Here is a 24,049-nt window from a genome sequence, read left to right on the forward strand (position 1 = left end):
TAATGTTACAATGAATTAAGTAATCGTACTATAAATTTATAATGTAATGTTATAATTAATTAAATTTCTAATCATTTAATTAAGTATTGTGCTAATGTTTATGTAGTAAATTAGTAATTACTAATGTTTATAATATAATGTTATAATCAATTAAGTAATTATTTAATTATGTAATGTTATAATTAATTATGTGATTATAATGTAATGTTATAGTGAATTAAATAATCAGACTATAGATCTTTAATGTAATATTATAATTAATTAAATTTTTAATCATTTAATTAAGTAATGTAATAATGTAGTAAATTATTAATGTTTATAATGTAATGTTATAAATTTATAACTAATTAAGTAATCATTTAACTATGTAATACTATAATTAATTAAGTGATCATAATATAATGTAATGTAATAATTTAATAATTTAATTAAGTAATTATTTAACTATAATGTAATGTTTAATTAATTAAATTTCTAATCATTTGTTTGTAATGTAATGTTATAATTAATGTTTATAATATAATGTCATAATCAATTAAATAATCATCTAATTATGTAAAGTTATAATTAATTATGTAATCATACTATAATGAATTAAGTAATCATACTATAAATCTTTAATATAATATTATAATTAATTTGTTTATAATAGAATGTTATAATTAATTAAGTATTCATTTAATTATAATGTAATGTTACAATTAATTACGTAATCATACTATAAATTTATAATACAATGTTGTAATTAATTAAATTTCTAATCATTTAATTAAGTATTGTACTAATGTCTTAATGTTTATGTAGTAAATTAGTAATTACTAATATTTATAATATAATGTCATAATCAATTAAGTAATCATTTAATTATATAATATTATAATTAATTATGTAATCATACTATAATGTAATGTTATAGTGAATTAAGTAATCATACTATAAATTTTTAATGTAATATTATAATTAATTAATTTTTTAATCATTCAATTAAGTTTGTACTAATATTTATAATGAAATGTTATAATTGATTAAGTAATTATAATATAAATCTATGATGTAATGCTATAATTAATTAAATTTTTAATTATTTAATTAAGTAATATATTAAATGTTATAACTTATAAGTCAATTAATTAAGAAGTAGTCAATTAGTATAATGCTATAATTAATTATACTATAAATCAATTAAGTAATGTTATAAAATTATAATTAATTAAGTAATCATTTAATTATAATGTAATATTATAATTGATTAAGTATGATATTTAACTAGTAATTAAATTTATTAATGTTTATCAATTTATCATATATAATTAATTAATTGCTAATTTACTATAGATATACTTAGAACTTGATAATTGATAATTGAAGTAAATAATTAAATATATTATTATTCAATCAAATATACTATTTTATTCGAAAATAATTCTTTTAATAACATTAAAACACTTTTAATTGGATCATAATTCTAATTATTCACTTAATTAATCAAAACTTTAATATTAATATATTATAATATATTAAAGTTTTTAATATGGTGTAATTTATATATAATAAGTATAACTGTATATTTATTTAATTAGGTTATTCTAAAAATTTAACTTTTTTCTATTTTAAATTTTTTTATATGTAAAATAATAGAAACCCTTCATTATTCATATTTTCACTGCAGTTCAGGTTCAAAACAGGTTCCAAAAATCAGTTCTTTTTTCAGGTTCCGGTTCTGGTTCCTCCACACATAAGAATCGGAACCGAAACTGCACAGTGTCGATTCCAATAAAATGGAATCGGAACCTACCCGCACAGTGCCGGTTTCGGGTAAGTTTCAGTTCCGGTTCTGGTTCTACCCTCAGGTTCTGATTCTATCCGCTACCCGTGCTCACCCCTAGACTATATACTATATACCTTTCGGTTGCTGCATCCGAGGACAATCTCCATAACTTCCTTTTCTTTTTCTTTTTTTTTTTCTTTTTTTTGGGGGGAATAATTCAAATTATCAAACGCCTGGAGCTTGTCTAGAAAATGAGTTTGGTTCAGATAGCAGTTAAGATGAGGCCCAACATTTAATTTGCAATCTTGTATGTTCATAGAAATGACAACAAACGGTCAAAACCCAAGCAAATAAAATAGAAGTCCATAAACATAAAAGCCAATAAAAATGCTCCAAGAAAGTTGTAGAAAATAAACTATCATACCACAATAGTCTCAACCAAAGCAAAAAGAAAAGAAAGGCATGGCAATCACATCTAATCTCGCCAAATTCAATTCTCTGCATCTAAATCGTTCGCGCACTTTCTCTTCTACTTCTCTATCTTATATCTCCACGCACAATCCTGCTCTTGTGAACGCCAACAAGCAGTGTTCAATAACAAACCTGAGCATCAATGGCAGAAGAAACAACAGGTCCGTCTCGATTCAAGCCATGGCTTCTTCGTTCGGCTCTAGGCTTGAGGAGACTGTGAAAAAGACTGTCAATGAGAACCCAGTTGTTGTTTACTCTAAATCTTGGTGCTCGTGAGTTTCGATTTTCATCCATCTCAATTCCTACTTTTTTTTTTTTTTAATATTTTGTATGTGATTTGATAAAGATGTATTTGAAATGGGTTATTGGTAATTCTTGTTTTAAAGGTACTCAACTGAGGTGAAAACTTTGTTCAAGAGACTTGGCGTGGATCCATTGGTCATTGAATTGGACGAAATGGGTATGACTAAAGAATAATTATCAATTTGTTTTCAGTGCATTCTTTTTTGTTTATATTTTTTAAGCTGAATCAATAGTTACATGTCTCGAATTACCCACCTTTATGTTTCCAAATCCGGTAGTTGGTGCTGGTCTCACGGCAACGGCTCGTCCTTGATGTTAATTCATGTCATCTGATGCGCACCCAGTTGTTTTAGAGTGACAATCGTGATTTGCACTCAATTTCACATAGATTATCAAATTCTGAAACTATAACAAGAAAAACCATATTGCAGCTTATGAAAACCCTTTTTCCATTTGGCTGGATGGTGGAATCTTAATTAATTTCAATATTTTTTGTGTGTGTGTGTGTGTATATATATACTTCATTAGGTGGAAAATTAGCAGTTGCTCATCAGAATGTATCGCACGGTGTTCTTAAGACCTTTCTCTGTTTCAGGTCCCCAAGGCCCTCAAGTGCAGAAGGTACTGGAAAGGCTAACTGGACAGCATACTGTCCCAAATGTTTTCATTGGTACGTACTGCTTTTGGAATGTTCAACATTTTCGAGATGTATTTGAAACATAACTGCTTGAAACATGGGATACTATTATCATAACAAAGTTTTATATTCATTTGTTCTTTGATATGTATATATGTGACTAATTTAGTGCATAATTTCTTATAAGACATTTTGATGTTCATGATCATCAAATAGGCATGCATATATTAGAGAAAAAATTGAACAAACCACAATTGAATCTGTTGTTATAGATCAGTGATGCCTAATTTTCTTTACTATTCCATTGCCAATGTTCTAAACTGGATTTTTGGTTAGAGATTAGAAGCTTTCTGCTGTCTTTCTCTAAGCCTAAAAGTGGACTAGCAATGATTCTGAAAGTTTTTGAATGAGGGCGAGGTTCCTTTATACCTCTATCCTTATAAATCTAATCCCTAAAGTATATGCAAAACTTTGGCATACATGTAACTTAAAGCCAATAATGCTTTCTACTTTTGAAAAAGTCTTATATTATCAAGTCTCGAGTAATCATTGATTGGAACATGCTTGTTGGCTGGATTTAAGCTAGACGGTTGTTCTTGGCAACAGTGTAGACAAAAGGACATGGAAGTTCATAGAAATTTACAAATCATTGTTTTTGGTTAAGTATTGACTTCAAAATGAAAATGAAGCAGAAGATAGTGACTCTGCCTTAGAGTTGGTAGTGAGGTTGATACAAGTCAAGTGGATCGGTATGTTTCTCCAATTGTGTATGCAGTTTTGTGATTGTACTAGAGTTTAAGTAATGATCTATAAAGCAGTAAACATGATAGTTGAGCCTCTACTAATAATTGAAATGAACATCCAAACGGTGTAAGCTTTGGTTCAGAAGATTGTACTTTTGTGTTGTTCAATTAGAGGATCATTTTAGAAGCTGACTACTTTAAGTCGCAGCAACTACTTGAAGCAAACATATAATCATTATTATATTGGAAGCACACTGAAATTATGCTATATTTTTTATTTTATTTTATTTATTTATATTTCTATGTACTGATCTCCAGTTTTTTATCTGAGTATTGCTCAAACTCTTTGTTCTATTCCATTGCAGGGGGCAAACACATTGGTGGTTGTACAGGTACCTTTTACATGCAATTTTCTCCTTTTGTATTACTATCCTTCAGAAGAAAATTTTCCACATTTTGAGTTTGTTTTCTGTGCACAACTTTGTTTACCCAATCGATGCTCTGATACTATCAGATGCATTAGTTATTTATTGAGGTGGTTTCTATATGACCACATAAAGACTTACCTCCTATAGTCATTACTGTTCTCTTATTAGGAAAACTTATGATCTTTAGTTGAATTTATTGAATTTTATTGAAGCCCCAATCATTTAAATCTAACACCAAATATAAAAATTTTGTTCCACTAATCGCTTAATCTCTTTAATGTAGGCAATGGTAGTTATAAATGTTTAAGACTCCGATTTGATTATTAGTATTTCCTCTTGTTCTGGTGCAGATACTGTAAAGTTGTATCGAAAAGGAGAACTTGAACCTTTGCTGTCAGGCGCTACTAAGAATACAGAGAGCTAGCTGTCTTGGCAGTTGATTACTTGGAGAATTTCACTCTCTCCGGCAAACTTGTATTTCTTGAGAAGATCTGCTATCTTTCTGTCTGTAGGAGTCTTTTTTCACCTCATTAACATAAATACTACTTTAGCAATTGTCTTAATGTATTTTCTTCAATTGAACTGTATATGAATGTATATGAACTTATGAAAGTTTGTTGTCAGCTCATTGCATTTACCTAATTTACTCGATAAAAAACCCTACAATCTAGCAGTAGATGAAGGGTTTGCAATGTTGAAGAGATGCAACCCAATTCATTATTTACTTTTCCACTTTATAATGCTTCATCATCGGGAATATGTCATAGAAGACTAATATGAATATAAATCATGTAAGTGCTCGTGAAAACGCCGAAGGATGGGCTTTGTACTGGAAACTTATTACTGAAACTATCCTCACGCCATTGTTAAATAATATAATGCGTCGGAAAGTTAGGAAGGAATTAGTTATCTACATTAAGCAATCCCAATTTAAGTAAATCAGATATTTCAATTAGAAAAACTCCTAGAAGGAGAGCATAGTTGACTTCTAAGACGAAGAAGAAACACAACCTCCAGGCAGTAAAAATCTATGATGTTGCTGATGCAATAAACATATTCCTTAGACGTTTGGAGTAGGTCAGCAATTCATTATGATCTGGAAGGTTCTCTTTAATCTCCGGAACTTGCTTGAAATTCTCAATCCATGCCTGTAACTGAGGGAAGCAATCTGGTTCCAGAAGTTTAACTCCAACCACCTCTTCCATGGCTTCCAGCCACCCAGCGAACCATCCAAATGCTATATCAGTCAATCCAATTTTCTCACCTCCAAAAAACTTCTTGTCTCCAAGGCCTTGCTCTTCCAAGATTTTCAACAATTCCTTGGCTTCTTTTGTTGCCTTCTCTTGCTCCTCACCAACAGCGTGAAAGTATGCGAAAAAAGCCGGAGTCTAGCCATTCAATACAATTAAAGACGAGAAAAAAAATTCTGAGATGTTAAACCCAAGGATCTTAACATTTGTGCCATCAGGTTTCTTACTTAACACTAGAAAAGAAAAGTGTTTTAATAAATTAAAGATTGAGATATGATTACCTTGTCTTCGCCAAACTTAGTCCAGAACCGAGCCTGAGCCTTCTCATAAGGATCATTTGGAAGCAAGGGATTCTGTGGCCAGGTGTCTTCTATGTACTCAAGAATAACCATGGACTCTGCTATTGGTCTTCCATTATGAACAAGCACAGGGATCTGTTTATGAACTGGGTTGTATTGGAGAAGCAAATCACTTTTGTTATGAAGATTTTCTTCCACATATTCATATCTCACTCCCTTGAGCTTTAGAGCCCATATGACCCTGTAACAATATGAACTACTCCATGCTCCAAGTAGCTTCACCTCGTCCATGCTGCGAGAATTTTGATCCTTGTCCTTCTCATCCCTGATAATTCATTTATACAATGATTGAATGCGTTGGTCTTGCTTGAAATTGGTTTTTTTTTAAAGTCCATTTTGATTAAGATTATATTTATCAGTATTAAATTAATTTGTCTTCAAGAATTGCTTTGACTTTAATCTGATAATTCAAAAATGGATGGCTAATTCCACGGTTGGTGAGGAACAAATAATATTTTTAAAATGGACTGGACTTTCAACTTCACTGATTGATGCTTTATATTTATTCTGCATATTTTTTTAATTTTTGATAGTCACAACACTTGGCTTGAATATCAGCAAATTCTCTCAAACACTGAAACATCTTGTGAATTTAATTCCGTTATCGTTCTATTAAGTGGATTATTCGTTGGTCCAAAGAAACCAACTGATGATTTAAAAGAATACATAAAATAAATAATTAAATTATCAAGAAAAAGAGATTACAAAATATGAAAAATCATAAAATTGAATACACACAGATTAGTGATTTTTCTTATGCTAATTTTGATGCAACAATCATCTCCCTCTTCTGCTTGTAATATGCAAACATCTCGTCACAGTCAGGAAGGTTCTGTTTGATGACTGGGTGACCCCTGAAGTTCCCTACCCATGAATGTAAGCCAGGGAAGCTATCAGCATCTAATACTTTTACACCAACTACTTCTTCAATCACTCCAAATGATTTAGCAATCCATCCTAACACCAGGTCTGCCATTCCAATTTCATTGCCCCCAAAAAACTTCTTGTCACCAACGCCTTCTTCTAATACTTTCAGCTGTTCTCTTGCTTCTTTTATTGCCTTCTCTTGTTGCTCCTCTCCAACAGCTATAAAGAATCCTGCAAATATAGGACTCTGCATTGCAAGGAACATCTTAGGTTCTGAAAACATCAAATTATGACCAGTTTATTTCCTTAAAAAACAAATTCAACATAAAAATTGATGCATAATAATTAATTAATCACCTTTTCCTCAGAAAACTTCATCCAGAACCGTGCCATGGCCCTGTCATAAGGGTCTCTTGGGAGCAAAGGATTATGAGGCCATGTATCCTCAATGTACTCAAGAATTACGGTGGACTCGGCGATTGGTTTACCATCATGAATGAGCACCGGGACCTTCTTATGAACTGGGTTATACTTCAAAAGCATGTCACTCTTGTTGAGTAAATCTTGTTCTATATATTCATACTTGATGCACTTCAGTTCCAGAGCCCAAATTACCATGTAAACATATGGACTTGGCCAAGCTCCTAGTAGCTTCACTCGTTCCATGCTTCTTTTGTTTGAATTCAAGTTTTAGTCTCTCAACCCTGCATGTTCATTTATAAATATATATGATCGTTGATCGACCTCACGGATTATCTTAAATGGGATTCAAAATTTATATTTTTTGGCAAAGAGGAAGCATAGTTTGATTTTTTCTGACTTTTCAAAAAGTTTACTTTGATGGGCCAAGAACGCGCCTGCAAGATGCGAATATACATAGTATGAAGATTTCCTTTGATTTTGATGATGGCTATTGGATAGTGATGGTGATGGCTGCTTTTGCTAGCTGAACTTAGAAACTTTTGCAGCATACCACTTTTGACTATATCTATCAGCAGAAGATGGAACTTCATGTATATGATGACCCAAGTTCAAGCAGTTTCGTATAATTTGAAATTTTCAAATTTAAAAAAAAAAAAAAAAAAAAAGGGGGGGAACTCTGAAGATTACAGAGCTGCAACGCAGCAACCTGAACCTGTCTGTATTTTAATTCAGAAGAGCTCACGCATCTGCCTTAAATCTTGTTCATTGGATTAGTATTGCAGCGTTATGGATATGAGCGTGGGCCAGGATTTTAATCAACTTTCTTAGTCTGGGCTTTTTATATTTGCAAGGGACAGGCCCGATAACCCTTGGGTTTGGACTTTGGAGGTTTCAAGCAACCATCACCAGCGTGGCAATTTCATGATCACAACACCTGTAACTGCTGTCTCCACCACCAGGTAAGAAGCCTAACGGAAAGCCATGCAAATTTAACATTCTCTACTGACGAAACTCTTCAAAGTCTCCTATGGCTTCTGTGGCACAATTTTCCTACATTCTTGGACTCCCTAACCTTACTCATAACTACTTCAACAACAATAATTGCAGGTTTTGCTGCCAAATTCTGAGCAATTATGGAAGAAGTTCAAACCCCTCTACCAGTTTATCATTTCGCTCTGTGAAGGCCTCAAAGAAATTGCCATTCTCTTCTACAATCACCTGCTCAGCTACTAATGGGTCCTCCCAAGACTCTGAAATTAGGTACTTTCTCTCTCAGTACTTTTTTAACTTCAGCCTTTGGCTGATTGTCTTGTGTTGATTTGTTACATTCTGAAAAGAAAAATTGTAGATTTGATAAAAAGAAGAATACTAGTTCCAATTAGTTTTTTTTAGTGGTAGTAGTAAAAGTGAGCGTTTAAGTGAAGTACCAGTTTGCGATCTTAGTTTGATCATCAAGACGAATGCAAGATTGAATAATATGTTGTTTTTAGATAGAATTGATGCATCTGATTGAAGATTTTAAAACCCTGATTTTTGGAGTGTGAAATGTGATTTCAGGTAGTTATTGAGAAATAGCAATTTTTTTGGGGAAGTCGAAAGGAGTGTTAAAATTGCATTTTACTTTTCTGTTGTCAATGTTTGAATTCAAATAATAATCTAAAACCTGCTAGCAATGCTTTATATCTGTAAGGTGAGCTTCAGTATGATTCCTTGATATTTGAATTTATTATTCTGTCTGCTGCTAACTGGAATATGAACTGACAAGAAGTAAAATCAGCCTCTGCTTCTTTTAGAAAAAAAGGGATTCTATAGCTGTCTTTTTTAGACTACAAGAGATAAGATCATGTAGACCATGTATAAAGTTATCATGGCAATCTAGTGTTTGTAGCTATAGCAATAAGAACAAGTTGGTTGTGACATAATGTTAACAGATATTTGTGACAAGAAAAGTTATCTGGCAATCTTGTGTTAGTCGCAATAGCCCGTTTATGTCATGAAACGATGGATCATATATTCAATAACATCATGCAGTGTAACACTTACATGCAACTTGTGTTGCGATTCACACTATTTCTTTTAACAAAATGCTTCTAAAATACAAAATTAGGTTGATTTTATTTCCAGCTGCTTCTCTGACATGTTTTCTTTCTATCAATTTCTTGTGCTGTCAGGGTCTGTTTAACAAGTGAGGCTTCCTTGTTTCATAACTTTATTTGTTCTTCAGTTCTGCAGCCAAGATAAGGAGTGAAGTTCTCTCTCCCTTTCGGTCTGTTCGGATGTTCTTTTATCTTGCTTTTATTGCAAGTGGTGCTCTGGGAGGATTAATAGCCACCACACAGTTAATTGCTGCATTAACAAATTCAGCAAGAGCAGCTGAAGTCCCTGAGATTGCGAAAGGTCTTGGAATAGATGTCGGAGCAGTTTCCCTATTTGCATTTCTTTATTCCAGGGAGAACAATGCTAGGAATTTACAACTGGCTAAGCTTACAAGAGAAGAAAGTCTGTCAAAACTGAAGCTCCGTGTGGACGAAAACAGGATTATCTCTGTGAACACTTTACGAGGGATTGCTCGTCTGGTAATCTGTGCAGGCCCTGCATCCTTCATTACAGAGGCTTTCAAACTTAGCGAACCTTTCACACAGAGCCTTTTGGACCGTGGGGTGCTTGTGGTCTCTTTTGCCACGGATGGGAACCTTCCAAATTTTGAGTTTGAAGAAAGTGAGGAGATGAAAAATATTACCAGCAAAAGGAAGAAACTCTGGCAATTGACTCCTGTTTATGTTTCTGAATGGTCCAAGTAAGAGACTACATTCAGAACGTTGATCTAGTCTGTTTCAAGTTCTCTCTCTAACATGTTATGCTTAAACAGGTGGTTAGATGCACAAAAGAAATTGGCTGGTGTCTCCCCTGAGTCTCCTGTGTAAGTGGTCTTCCATGTTAAATACCATAATCTGATCTGTGGATTATCCTTTTAATATACATCCAAAGACAAACATATCTTGCATTAGCATGTACCATGCATATGGGGGCTTTTAAAAATTTGGTTTCTATCTAGGTATTAGTAATCAGACTTCATATCTTAAATCTGTACATCAGTGGACAACTTAGCACATTGTACATCATACAGTTGGCTTCAAAATCTGGTGTAAATTTTGAGCATTGTGCATTTCTTCAAGGAAGTTATCATAAAATTGCTGCTTGTAAAGAACCTTATCATCTAATGTGTGTTAATTCTGCAGGTATTTATCTCTACGCTTGGATGGCCGTGTCCGTGGTAGTGGAGTTGGCTACCCTCCTTGGAATGCTTTTGTAGCACAATTACCCCCAATAAAAGGAATGTGGACAGGCCTTCTTGATGGCATGGACGGAAGAGTTCTTTAAATCAAATGTGTTCAGTTATTACAGCTCTCCCCCTTATTCAATGGAGATTCATGTTGTGTTAGTCATTGGTAAGTTTTGTATAATCTTACTTTATTTATCTTTTTTCTTTTAACTTGCTGCCAATGACACTTTGTATCAACATTGAGGTCCCATGTGCTAAGAAATAGCACAATTCAGTTACTAATATAAAAGTTATTGTGATATTTGTCATTTTGATCTTGGAGATACCTACATTTTGGTGTTAGAAAGAGATGGTGTAAATTTTATCTTCCAAAGTTTTCAGACAGTCTCACCAAAAAAATAGAAACTTTGGCACAGAAAATTGAATCATTAGGATCTATGCCATTTTATTTCATAAAAACAAATAGTTTTGCACATTTTATTCGCAATTTTGGGAGCTTGGTTTTGGTAATAGATTTGGTTCCTCCTCTCAGCAGTTATGTACAGAACTAGCAAGGCTCAAACTTTGGTTAGAATATTTAAAGCACTGATTAGTGTGCTAAGTGTAGTATTGGTTCAAAGGAAGTTTCACTCTTATATAATGTAACGACAGTATCTTGATTTCAATGAAATTAATATCCTGGAAGGAGGTATGGAATGTGATTAATTGCTTAAAATATGCAAGAGAGGGAGTGTGTTACTTGGGATAATTTGTACCTAAAGCTCTGTCGCTGTTTCAATGTATTACCATATATTTCTTTATAGACAGTGCTTCAGTGTAATTTCTACCTGAAGTTCTGAAGATGTTTAAATGTACTACCATACAATATCGCTTTATAGACTTAGTAGAAGCTCCTATATCTATTCATGAATTTTCTTTAGATAGACTGTCCAACTGTTTTCTCAGATGTTATTTCTCATTTCTTGATTCATCAAAGAAAGATGGAAGTGAGTTACTTAGGATCAAAACCACTTTCAGATAGTCTTAAATGCAATCTTGCTTGTTTATAGTCTTTGATAAANGATATTTGTCATTTTGATCTTGGAGATACCTACATTTTGGTGTTAGAAAGAGATGGTGTAAATTTTGTCTTCCAAAGTTTTCAGACAGTCTCACCAAAAAAATAGAAACTTTGGCACAGAAAATTGAATCATTAGGATCTATGCCATTTTATTTCATAAAAACAAATAGTTTTGCACATTTTATTCGCAATTTTGGGAGCTTGGTTTTGGTAATAGATTTGGTTCCTCCTCTCAGCAGTTCTGTACAGAACTAGCAAGGCTCAAACTTTGGTTAGAATATTTAAAGCACTGATTAGTGTGCTAAGTGTAGTATTGGTTCGAAGGAAATTTCACTCTTATATAATGTAACGACAGTATCTTGATTTCAATGAAATTAATATCCTGGAAGGAGGTATGGAATGTGATTAATTGCTTAAAATATGCAAGAGAGGGAGTGTGTTACTTGGGATAATTTGTACCTAAAGCTCTGTCGCTGTTTCAATGTATTACCATATATTTCTTTATAGACAGTGCTTCAGTGTAATTTCTACCTGAAGTTCTGAAGATGTTTAAATGTACTACCATACAATATCACTTTATAGACTTGGTAGAAGCTCCTATATCCATTCATGAATTTTCTTTAGATATACTGTCCAACTGTTTTCTCAGATGTTATTTCTCATTTCTTGATTCATCAAAGATAGATGGAAGTGAGTTACTTAGGATCAAAACCACTTTCAGATAGTCTTAAATGCAATCTTGCTTGTTTATAGTCTTTGATTCAGATAAAAGCAGAAACACTTTTCAAAAACAGAAAACCACTTCACGTTGATTCTTAAGAAAATAATTGATATTAACAAAAAAGGAAAAAAAAACAAAATGTATTGCAGACACTTTTGGCAAAAAGTATTTTTGCTTGACAAATTCCCTAGAAACACTCTTTTAACTTGCTTCAGGTGTTATGGCTGAAAATCGTTTTACTTTAAGGCACTTCGCCCAAAACACTTGTAAATGCCTTCTCAGTATGGCGTGATCAAAAGAAATTGAAAACTTCTTGCTGATCTCGCTTGATGATGGATATGATAGTGATGTATTGATGTAACGATGGATTTAGAATGATTGTCATAATGGTGTATGTTGTGGACATGTTTTTGTTCAGATACTAGCATAAACATGATTAGATGAAGAAGACAAGAAGAATTCACTGGGAGAATATAATATACACACACAAAAGCTTAAGCTAGGAGGGGAATAATGTGAAAATCAAAATTACACAGCTATTATTAACTCATTTAACTTCTTCGATCTCATCCAATGCGTAGTTGTTTGTGGATACATTTGCATAATTGACCTTGTTGAATCGAACCACAACTGGGTAACGACTCTTGGGATCCTGCACAAAATACAGGCAGGCTTTAGAAACCCATACAATGAATGGAATGCTTGAGTTGAGAAAGAGAAACATAAAGAGAAATCTGACCTGGTCAACAGCCACAACAGACCCAATTCCATTGTACCAGTAAGACTCCCTCCTCAGAATCTTCACCTGTTGATTGAAATGTTTAATAACAATTAGATTGCTGTACCAGGTCCATATATGAACAGAAACTGTAACATTTTCAAACCTATTCTTCGTTAATTGTATGGCTTGAAAGCTGAAACTGAAGTACTATCAATTATACTTCTATAATCACCTATACATAAAAGCTAGTTTCTACGTGCTATTGTTGTGCTTACAATCAACTTCTCAAGATTGTTGTACGTCATCTCTAGCATTATTAATCTACACTGTAATTTTTAACTTATTATCATGATCTGTACACTTCTACTATCAAAAGAGTAACACAAAAATCATAAAGCCAAATCATTCATATAGGAATCCTTGTAAAGCCAAGAGGGTGTAGACTAGTTTCCAGGCATGTGTAGTTTGCGATAGTTGTGACTCACCTTAGTGCCTCTCTTGGGTCCAATTGGAGGTGGCTTGGGCTTCGGAGCTTCACCCTGAGCGGGGGCAGCGGTGGTGGTTGGCGGGGCAGCTCCCTCTTCAGCCGCTCTTACGACAAGCCTTGAACTGTTGTTGTTGGTGGTGGTGTTCTTTGAAGGGAAAAACACCATACTACTCCTAGAAGCTGAGTTTGCATTGGTGGAAACACTGTGTGTCAGCAAAAACCCAGAAGCAGCTGAAGCCATGTTGCAGCTAGCCATAGTATTACTATGCCTCTGTGTCTCTGAGTATGTGCGTTTAATTGATGAAGAATTGCAGAAAGTAGAAGAATAAGGTATGGACAATAACAAAGTTTGAGAGGCTTGAAATTAACTAAAATTTTGTGTGTTTTGGAGGGGAGAATTATCTGATCTTTGAAAGTGGAATAAATCGTTTCCTCCACTAGGGTGTTGCCACCTCTGCACCATATCCTTTTTGTTTGGGTAATGTGATTACAAGTCACTCTACTCTAGATTTGCGAAGTGGGCTCACTTAGTATATTGTACACGATCCACATTCAGAATCTATTAGCAGTTAACCCTCCTCTTTTATGGGCAAATGAAAATCTCTGTCAACTCCGGGTAAAAATAATTTCCCAATTATATATGTGATCATCCATTTTAAAAAAATTAATGTCATTTTTCAAGGATGCGTTGAACTTTGGAGTATCAATTGTATCAGTAATCAAATGATCATGAATAACCGTCCATAAACTATCTTCACTCAATTTATTATCATTGTTGTCTTGTCCATACAACATCTATTTAGTGTTTTTTTTTTTTTTTTTTGGGTAGGGTTATGTAAAATGAAATTGCTTCTTTGTCTAATATAAATTTAATAGAGCAAAGTAAGAGACATATTTTCACCCGAGGTTAAGCGAAATCCCAAGTTGACTCCCTGATTATATTTATTCTAATTTTCACCCTTAAAGTAAGGTTGTTTTCTTTATTTTAACAGATTAACAATTTTTCATTGTAGTGCAGCACACATTAGCATGCCAAAATGTGTCGACGCTTCTTTGGCAGAAGAATAGAAGATGAGTTCATGTTAGCAAAAAGCAGCTCATGTTAGCAGTGCTCAAGCCGGTTGTTTTTTGCTTTTTTCCACCGACTCCGAAGTCTAAAATCACTTCTGAGATAACCGTTGAACTCCTCACAACCTCTTCTATAAATTTCATACATTCACTTGCCGACCTCACTTACTGTTTCTGACCACCTCCAACAGTCAGTCAATCACTAATGATGTTAATTTAGGGTGAAAATCTGGAATAAATACAACTAAGGGTATTAACTAGGGATTTCACAAAACCTTGGGTGGGAATATGTTGTTCACTCAATTTAATATAAACAAAGATGAAGAATGAAAAGCAATATAAATATGAAAACGGAAGTAAATTAAGAAAAAAATCAAATATGGGCTTCAGTTAGGGCACCACTTTTTTTGTTGGCCCGGTAGGGTTAGAGGCCTTAGGGCTTTGAGAGTAGCCACAGGAAATCCAGACTACGCTTTTATAAGCCCAGATTTGAGTAATATGCCCACTCAGGCACTCACCCCGGACCCTCTGTCACGCGTGGCATTTTGGCGCCTAAATATCACCCACTCGATAGCGTCTCTTAGACTCTTACTGTTTCTCAACTCCAGAAAACCAAAATCCAACTGCATAAAATTCAAACAATGAAAAGAAAAAATTCCCGAACTAACCCTAAAGATTCACCACCGATTCGAACCTCATTTACCGCCGAAATCCGGAGCTCCGAGAAACAATTCAGTTCTGCAAAAGGTTTCACTTATACTTCTCTCGCATCTTTTTGAATTCTTTATATTGAAATTCATTCGCCAGATTCTTTTTTTGCACTCTGAGAAGTGAATTTGATTGATCATCTTGGTTATGGCTTTAAATTTGGTGTTTTATGCAGCTGGTGAGCCTAAAACTTCGGAGTACGCATTTTTTAAAAAATTAAAGACAAATGCAGGCCACAGATCGCATTCTCGTGCATTGGATAAGGAGGAAATGGGATCGAAATTGTTGAGTTTAAGTGACCACTCTAATGCGGAGTGGGGTGGCGCGATCAAGAATAACTTCAATGACTTCAGATTGCCAGTTGAAGACGTACCATGTCTTAATCCAGGCTTATTCCTCTCACCTGTTGGTACACATTCAGCGCTTGGAATTAAAATTTCAAATTTTGTGTTTAATTTTCTTTAAGTTACTCGATTTTCTCATGTATTGCACATATTGCTCTACGATAGCATATGAAAGATTGCCAAACCCGTGCTTCCCCTTATTTTACTTTTCTTTTCATATTTATTTCATAGGAGTCTCTTGACACCAAGTGTCCTAAAAGAAACAGAAACGGAATCTACCTGCATGTTATGTATAATGAGATATAAGATTTTGGCACCCATTCTTGTTTCTAATAAACAAGTTAAATGTGCTATTTTGCCGGTCTGCATGATGCATTCTCTTGTTCATAGGATTGGCTACTCTATTATAATGTTGCGGCACATAGAAGATATATGTATAAATGGANTCAGTAATCAAATGATCATGAATAACCGTCGACAAACTATCTTCACTCAATTTATTATCATTGTTCTCTTGTCCATACAACATCTATTTAGTGTTTTTTTTTTTTTTTTTTGGGTAGGGTTATGTAAAATGAAATTGCTTCTTTGTCTAATATAAATTTAATAGAGCAAAGTAATCGACATATTTTCACCCGAGGTTAAGCGAAATCCTAAGTTGACCCCTTGATTATATTTATTCTAAATTCACACCCTTAAAATAACATTGTTTTCTTTATTTTAACAGATTAACAATTTTTCATTGTAGTGCAGCACACATTAGCATGCCAAAATGTGTCGACGCTTCTTTGGCAGAAGAATAGAAGATGAGTTCATGTTAGCAAAAAGCAGCTCATGTTAGCAGTGCTCAAGCCGGTTGTTTTTTGCTTTTTTCCACCGACTCCGAAGTCTAAAATCACTTCTGAGATAACCGTTGAACTCCTCACAACCTCTTCTATAAATTTCATACATTCACTTGCCGACCTCACTTACTGTTTCTGACCACCTCCAACAGTCAGTCAATCACTAATGATGTTAATTTAGGGTGAAAATCTGGAATAAATACAACTAAGGGTATTAACTTGGGATTTCACAAAACCTTGGGTGGGAATATGTTGTTCACTCAATTTAATATAAACAAAGATGAAGAATGAAAAGCAATATAAGCATGAAAACGGAAGTAAATTAAGAAAAAAATCAAATATGGGCTTCAGTTAGGGCACCACTTTTTTTGTTGGCCCGGTAGGGTTAGAGGCCTTAGGGCTTTGAGAGTAGCCACAGGAAATCCAGACTACGCTTTTATAAGCCCAGATTTGAGTAATATGCCCACTCAGGCACTCACCCCGGACCCTCTGTCACGCGTGGCATTTTGGCGCCTAAATATCACCCACTCGATAGCGTCTCTTAGACTCTTACTGTTTCTCAACTCCAGAAAACCAAAATCCAACTGCATAAAATTCAAACAATGAAAAGAAAAAATTCCCGAACTAACCCTAAAGATTCACCACCGATTCGAACCTCATTTACCGCCGAAATCCGGAGCTCCGAGAAACAATTCAGTTCTGCAAAAGGTTTCACTTATACTTCTCTCGCATCTTTTTGAATTCTTTATATTGAAATTCATTCGCCAGATTCTTTTTTTGCACTCTGAGAAGTGAATTTGATTGATCATCTTGGTTATGGCTTTAAATTTGGTGTTTTATGCAGCTGGTGAGCCTAAAACTTCGGAGTACGCATTTTTTAAAAAATTAAAGACAAATGCAGGCCACAGATCGCATTCTCGTGCATTGGATAAGGAGGAAATGGGATCGAAATTGTTGAGTTTAAGTGACCACTCTAATGCGGAGTGGGGTGGCGCGATCAAGAATAACTTCAATGACTTCAGATTGCCAGTTGAAGACGTACCATGTCTTAATCCAGGCTTATTCCTCTCACCTGTTGGTACACATTCAGCGCTTGGAATTAAAATTTCAAATTTTGTGTTTAATTTTCTTTAAGTTACTCGATTTTCTCATGTATTGCACATATTGCTCTACGATAGCATATGAAAGATTGCCAAACCCGTGCTTCCCCTTATTTTACTTTTCTTTTCATATTTATTTCATAGGAGTCTCTTGATACCAAGGGTCCTAAAAGAAACAGAAACGGAATCTACCTGCATTTTATGTATAATGAGATATAAGATTTTGGCAACCATTCTTGTTTTTAATAAACAAGTTAAATGTGCTATTTTGCCAGTCTGAATGATGCATTCTCTTGTTCATAGCATTGGCTACTCTATTATAATGTTGCGGCACATAGAAGATATATGTATAAATGGAATATTCCGAGAACTTATTTACTGATGAACTAATTGGTGTTCTCAAGCCCTTCCCAGAATTCTGCTAAATATTAATAATCAGTCCACTTTTGCCATGTTGTTAATTCAGTTAATAAGCTCCGTTTATAGATTACATTTACATTACATATTACATATTACCCTATATCCTCATCAGTATAATGATTGTTTGCTTCATGAAGTTGAATATTTGGTTGTTTATGTTGTGTTGTAAAATGATGAAAACATTAATTATTTGCATTTCACTATTTAAATTATTTTAAATCCATTTAGGTAATGTTTCCAATTTAAGCTGAAACTCTGTCATCCAGATATGAAGGCTAAACTTCAAATTTTTGTTCCTGCAAGTAATTCTCCATTTGTCTTTTTTGTTAGTTAAGGTTCATGTGAAGAGAGCTGCTACAGATTTTGGGGATATATGCAGTACAAGGAAAAGCATGGAGGAATATAGCATAGCTGGGAGACCTCAGGGTACTTTTCGGTTTATGGAATATCAGCCATTCTTTTTTTCTCTCATTCTGGAAGCCAATTAGCCAAGTAGACGGAAGAAAATAAAAATAAAAAATCTGAATGCTACTTATAAGACACTGTAGTAACAGGAAAAACCGTTTCTGAATTTCTTTTGATGCCCCATTTTCCTATTCATCAAACTGAGAATGTTAAAGCATTGTATTGTGATATCAACTTTCCAGGAATTCGGAATCAGCAAGAAGATCTCTTTTCCAGAAAGAGACAGAAGCTACATCAGTGGGTTACAGATACTTCGTTTCCTGAAATCAGAGAACTCTGTTCAAAAGGGTTAGGCACACTATTGTTGATAAGTTTTCTTGTAGTNAGCCAAGTAGACGGAAGAAAATAAAAATAAAAAATCTGAATGCTACTTATAAGACACTGTAGTAACAGGAAAAACCGTTTCTGAATTTCTTTTGATGCCCCATTTTCCTATTCATCAAACTGAGAATGTTAAAGCATTGTATTGTGATACATGGTCATGTGATATCAACTTTCCAGGAATTCGGAATCAGCAAGAAGATCTCTTTTCCAGAAAGAGACAGAAGCTACATCAGTGGGTTACAGATACTTCGTTTCCTGAAATCAGAGAACTCTGTTCAAAAGGGTTAGGCACACTATTGTTGATAAGTTTTCTTGTGGTTTTTGCATTATATCGTGGACTTCATGAAATTTTTCTCAGGTATGATTTTGTTTCTGTGCTCCTCAGTCGGCTGTTCCCACAGATCAATGAAGAATATGTATATGCTCCCTTTAATATCCTTTTCTGTTTTTAAATAGAATTCTTTTTTTTTTTGTTTTAACCTTGAATTACATAGCAAATTTAATTTCTCCTCCAGAGTTTCAAGATTCCAGAGTCTGTGCAAGGGGAGAGCAATACTTTACTTTCTTGGCCTCATTCAAATATTCACTTAGAGAAGCCTCATTACATGTCCACAAGAAACATTACAGACATTGAATGTGACCCATGCTTGCAAGATGGAATGTTAACTTGTTGGATGGACAGATCGAGAGACACAGCTCTTACAAATTCTGATTCTAGAACCTGTCATGGTCACAACACGCTTCTTGATTACAATCTAAGGGAAACTAGCCATGAATTGGGAGGAATAAGAAATACAATTCCGTGGATCGATGGCAGTTCTGCTTTTAGTTCTCCTTCCAAAAATGATGGATATCTTCCTCCTATTTGTGTCAAAGAGCTGGATGATTTCCAGTATTTAGATGGTTCGTTGTTTGGAAGAGAGAAACACCCTCTGCTGCTTGGATGGGATTTCCCAAACGTGACAAAAGAAAGATGTTCTGCGGTTAATTCCAAAAATACAGAGTTGGTCACTTATTCAACAGCTTCAACTCCATGGGGTAAAAATCATGACCGGAATCTGGATGAAGGATATGAGTTACTTGATGCTAGTGAGCTTTGTGTGTCCTCCGTAATTTGCAAGTATCCTCCAAACTTTTATGCATTACCACATTCCTCTTCAACCAGCTATGGCAAACATGAGTTTGGAAGTAAATTTTTAGAGGATCACGAGGAAGATACAGCGGAAGATTTGAACCGTTATTCTTTGGCATTATCACACGCGCCAAACAACCTTTGTGTAGCTGAAGATTTCAATCATTACACCACATACAAAGGTAGCAGGACCCCCCTTTCTCCTCGAAATCATCACTGGTTTCCAAGGGAGGTTTCCATTGAGAGGCATCGGGATCCTGGTACAGAAGCTCACCTGTCCTCTGAAGTTGATTTTTGTTTAGGAAGGAATTGCTTATCGATCAAAGGTTCCTCAAATATGCATTATTCGTCCATTGATGCTGCTGTTCAGGGTCACCAAAAGGAAAGCATATTTTCACACTTCCTCGATGAGGACAAGTACGAGAATTTCCTGGAATTTAATAGTTTGAGTCACATGGGAGTGCTTAATCATATTAGGAAAAATATAGTTGACATATGTGACTGGTCATCTTTCTTTTTCAGATGACCCTGGACAAACAAAAAGCATCCCATTTGCCCCTTGATAAATCAAGCTGGGATGAAACCTAAGGAGATATATGTCTTGAAGATATTGAGGTTAAATACATGTGATGCTTCCATTTGCTTCATTTAAAAGTTGAAATGCCGTGTTTTGCAAATAAAACAATGCCCTTCCACTCTTGTTATAAGCTGTCATGAGTAGCTAGAATTTTCAATGCGATAATAAAAATGGGGAATTCTTTGGTGAACAGAATGTTATTTCTTGCCATTGTTATATAGCCCTTCATCTAATGCCTCATTTATGGTTGTTTCATAATCTTCAACTACCTATAGGATCGTACTCAGACTTCCACTGGGCTACTCCTTGTCCTTGCAACGTTGTGGTCCACTTCGCCAATCATGGTCGTGCATCAAAACTAAAGTTGAAAACCTTGTTCACTTTTCTTAACGAATCTTATTCCCCATTATCCGTTTCACTATTAATACCCTTTTTTAAAGGGTATGATGACATAATATTGGTTTGGTTGTTGCTGTAATTGCACTTAGGCGACAGAGCATGTGCATGTTGACGTTCGGAGTCCGGTATTTTTAATTTCTCCATGGTACAACAAAATGTTCGCTTTCCCTTGAGTCCAATCGCTACTTGACACCCCATCAATTGTTACAATGTTTTCGTTACTACCAAAACGCCATAAATTAGTCTTTACTAATAAAATTGGTTGGTTTTCTTGGTTTACGCATAAGCTTCATTTTAGTAAATTTTAACTTGTATATTAAATAATTAAACTCAAATTCATTTGCTACATAAATAAATTATTTTATGCATTGTTTACTCGCTTAAGATTTGACATTTTCGTGTTCAGTTAACTTCATTTATAATTTTTTCCAACTCTAAACATAAATATACATATTTAAATTCAAAGAATACAAGAACTATTTTTAAATTATCTTTAATTGAAATCAATGATAAAACAAAACTATCAATCACGTCTAGCAGTCAAATCTAATATATTTAAATTTTGTCATTTTGGTAGAACATAAAGTAAGAAATTGAATTATGTTGTGGGGATTATTAGTGCGCAGCAACAAGTTCATCCCGTGACCATGAAAATAAAATTACTTTCACTTTTACTTGTGATGATAAGATGCATTCTGTCCCTTTTAATTTTTTTTGAAATAATATTAAAATTTTGTTACTTTCTTACGAATATGATGTAACCCAATATTCTATATGATAAATTAATATTTAGAGCATAAAAAAGGTGACACCATTAAAGTCGTTTTCATGTGCATGTGCTCTCTAGATGGTCCTTTTGACAAAAGATGAAAGATTTGTTGGATGGTTGAGCTGCCCCATCAAGATTTTTTGCTTCAATTAAACTTAACAAGTCATAGGGTATTACCATTTACCACTATCTTAACGTCAATTCATTTGATAGGGACTTTTAGCTATCTCAACATGAACACTTCCATCCTGTTTTTTAGTATATTGAATACGATTCATATAAAATATACTTTTACACTATACAATTACACATACCAAACATGACCTAAAATTATTAAATGATATAAAATAATAGGAAATCAAAGTTGGCCCTCGCTTTCTTCTCTCCACTTCAATTCCTAACTTTGACTTTCTGGCAAGTTCAAAGATATAATTTCTATAATTAGAAGGGAATATGTAAATAAAGAGTAATGTTATAGTTATTGAAAAACATATATTGAATTCATACACCGACATATATGATATTATCTTTATTTTTTATAAAATAAAAATCATAATTAATCGATGATCATAATGGTGTTACGTTTGTTGGTGAGTGAATTTGGTATATAGTTTTGGTAACTATATCATTTTTCGTAAATAAAGGAGAGGACTATTTGGTTGGGATTTTGGGAAAAACTGAACAAAGATTGGCGTCACTTGCCCATATTCTGCTACGATAATGGGCTACAACATCTGTTGTTTATGGTCAAAGTGGTTCGTTGTAGGCCCTTTCTATCTTTCATTAGTGCCAAAATATCGTAGCTTGAGTTATATGGTCACTATCACTAACTTAACAATATCATTAGGGTCAGCTTAATAGACCACCATTGTACGTGTTTGATTCTCCTGATCTTCTAAATTAATTTGGAACATACCTTATATTTATTTTCTTCTGATTTTAAGGGCCAAATATGGTTTGTTTTGCGCCATTATGATACTAGTAATACTTCACCGTCAAAGCCGCGTTGGTTGAGTGAGAGTCCAGCCAGCCACAGAAAGGGACGAAACTTCTAGTTATAATTATATTACTTAATTAGTGAACCAAACCCTCACTTTCTGACTAAACCAATTGCCTAATCACGACCTAATCTCTCAATTTATTAATACTAATTAATTGACAGTACCATCACGCTTTGTCGTTTTATTAAACCCCTTTTTATAGTATTATTTTCTTGTCAATAATCATTTACTTTTTTCTTTTCTGTTAGAGACGTGAACCGGAGCCCTTTTGTCTTAAGCCTAAAACATCTAAACAAAACGATAGAAAGAAGAGAATCTGCTCATATTGATAAAAGAAAAATCGCAAGTACAAGAGCTATCGTGTATTTAATAATTGTTTGGTCTATCCACAGCCACAAGGCAAGGTGTTATTAATAAAAATATAAATTAAAAAAAATTATAAATTGTTGCATGATGGGTAGTTGTGGTTGTGGACGTTTGATCGGCGCCTGAAAAATAAATTACAAGTTTCGCTTATTTATTATTAGTATTTGGGTTGGTGGTATAATTTAAAGAAAATTAATAAAGTTAGAGAAATTTTTGATTTCGTGCATAAATGTGATGTTATTTTATAATGGAATAAAAGAATGAATGACTTTTTCTCTTGTCACCATTAAACAATTGACTTTGGTTTTACTTTCTATAATCAATTTCAATGATGTTCTCAATAATGTTAAGGTATATGTTCAAAATTCAAATTAAGTCTTTGATTTAATAATTCATCTCGTATACACTTTTTGCCAGTAATAAGTATTTTACATTATTTGAACACTTATTTTGACCTATAAAATAAAGTAAGAAGAATGTGTGCAACGTTTACTCGGGTAATTAAATTTGAATTCTAATGAAAAGTTGGGGAGATTTTTATTTTTTCTGTATCCTCAAAGTTGGAGACCTTTTAATTATTAAGTTTCAACAATGAATCAAGTAACATATGTAGCGTTACATATTCATATACTCAATATGTTCACTTTTTTGGAGATTTTTCCTTTATATAAAACATTAATTAATCATTGCACAAACTGTTTTGGTGATTAAACGTGTGACCTACCAAACGAGCCACTGGACTTAAAAATTATATTATTAAAAATAAAAAGCGGTTTATGATTGTGTAGTTATTGTAGTATAACTATTTTGTCAAGGGTAAAAAATGATTAATATTCATTAAAGCTTCTTTAATTTAAATTAGAGCAAACGACATATTCCCCACCCGAGGTTTAGCGTTATCATATGTTGATACATCTAGTTCCATTTATTTTAGATTCTCACCTTTAAAGTATGATCGTTTCTTTTATTAACAGATTCTCAACTTTTTACTGCAGCAAGACATGCATTAGCAT

The 24,049-nt window shown here is 33.8% G+C and overlaps 6 protein-coding genes across 7 annotated transcripts; 3 read left to right on the forward strand and 3 right to left on the reverse strand.

The window, feature by feature from the left end:
* Window positions 1-2,153: 2,153 nt before the first annotated feature.
* On the forward strand, window positions 2,154-4,973 carry LOC116136767 (glutaredoxin-C5, chloroplastic-like). The gene is made up of 5 exons (XM_031422435.1): window positions 2,154-2,511; window positions 2,626-2,699; window positions 3,138-3,212; window positions 4,288-4,314; window positions 4,701-4,973. The coding sequence occupies exons 1-5, from the start codon at window positions 2,231-2,233 to the stop codon at window positions 4,772-4,774; spliced, it is 531 nt and encodes a 176-aa protein (XP_031278295.1). The 5' UTR covers window positions 2,154-2,230; the 3' UTR covers window positions 4,775-4,973.
* Window positions 4,974-5,226: 253 nt separating this feature from the next.
* LOC116136766 (probable glutathione S-transferase) lies at window positions 5,227-6,287 on the reverse strand. Its single transcript, XM_031422434.1, has 2 exons — window positions 5,882-6,287; window positions 5,227-5,738 (listed from the first exon to the last, which is right to left on the reverse strand). Exons 1-2 carry the CDS (start codon window positions 6,188-6,190, stop codon window positions 5,379-5,381), a joined length of 669 nt encoding a protein of 222 aa, XP_031278294.1. The 5' UTR covers window positions 6,191-6,287; the 3' UTR covers window positions 5,227-5,378.
* A 335-nt stretch (window positions 6,288-6,622) lies between these two features.
* On the reverse strand, window positions 6,623-7,747 carry LOC116136743 (glutathione transferase GST 23-like). Its single transcript, XM_031422404.1, has 2 exons — window positions 7,184-7,747; window positions 6,623-7,073 (listed from the first exon to the last, which is right to left on the reverse strand). The coding sequence occupies exons 1-2, from the start codon at window positions 7,490-7,492 to the stop codon at window positions 6,714-6,716; spliced, it is 669 nt and encodes a 222-aa protein (XP_031278264.1). The 5' UTR covers window positions 7,493-7,747; the 3' UTR covers window positions 6,623-6,713.
* Window positions 7,748-7,903: 156 nt separating this feature from the next.
* LOC116136774 (protein LOW PSII ACCUMULATION 1, chloroplastic) lies at window positions 7,904-10,846 on the forward strand. Of its 2 annotated transcripts, XM_031422447.1 has the most exons (5): window positions 7,904-8,208; window positions 8,357-8,509; window positions 9,474-10,046; window positions 10,119-10,169; window positions 10,489-10,846. In XM_031422447.1, the coding sequence occupies exons 1-5, from the start codon at window positions 8,171-8,173 to the stop codon at window positions 10,628-10,630; spliced, it is 957 nt and encodes a 318-aa protein (XP_031278307.1). In that variant the 5' UTR covers window positions 7,904-8,170; the 3' UTR covers window positions 10,631-10,846. The 2 variants fall into 2 exon arrangements, with proteins under 2 accessions (XP_031278307.1, XP_031278306.1); XM_031422446.1 differs by lacking the exon at window positions 7,904-8,208 and having other exon boundaries at window positions 8,215-8,509.
* A 1,889-nt stretch (window positions 10,847-12,735) lies between these two features.
* LOC116136778 (photosystem I reaction center subunit IV B, chloroplastic) lies at window positions 12,736-13,906 on the reverse strand. Its single transcript, XM_031422452.1, has 3 exons — window positions 13,520-13,906; window positions 13,053-13,118; window positions 12,736-12,965 (listed from the first exon to the last, which is right to left on the reverse strand). The coding sequence occupies exons 1-3, from the start codon at window positions 13,775-13,777 to the stop codon at window positions 12,861-12,863; spliced, it is 429 nt and encodes a 142-aa protein (XP_031278312.1). The 5' UTR covers window positions 13,778-13,906; the 3' UTR covers window positions 12,736-12,860.
* Window positions 13,907-17,075: 3,169 nt separating this feature from the next.
* Window positions 17,076-20,470, forward strand: LOC116136782. The gene is made up of 6 exons (XM_031422456.1): window positions 17,076-17,191; window positions 17,328-17,561; window positions 18,334-18,429; window positions 18,651-18,756; window positions 19,151-19,208; window positions 19,308-20,470. The coding sequence occupies exons 1-6, from the start codon at window positions 17,086-17,088 to the stop codon at window positions 20,448-20,450; spliced, it is 1,743 nt and encodes a 580-aa protein (XP_031278316.1). The 5' UTR covers window positions 17,076-17,085; the 3' UTR covers window positions 20,451-20,470.
* Window positions 20,471-24,049: the final 3,579 nt, after the last annotated feature.

This window comes from Pistacia vera, unplaced genomic scaffold (assembly GCF_008641045.1).
Source record: "Pistacia vera cultivar Batoury unplaced genomic scaffold, PisVer_v2 Contig32, whole genome shotgun sequence".
Taxonomy (NCBI): domain Eukaryota; kingdom Viridiplantae; phylum Streptophyta; class Magnoliopsida; order Sapindales; family Anacardiaceae; genus Pistacia; species Pistacia vera.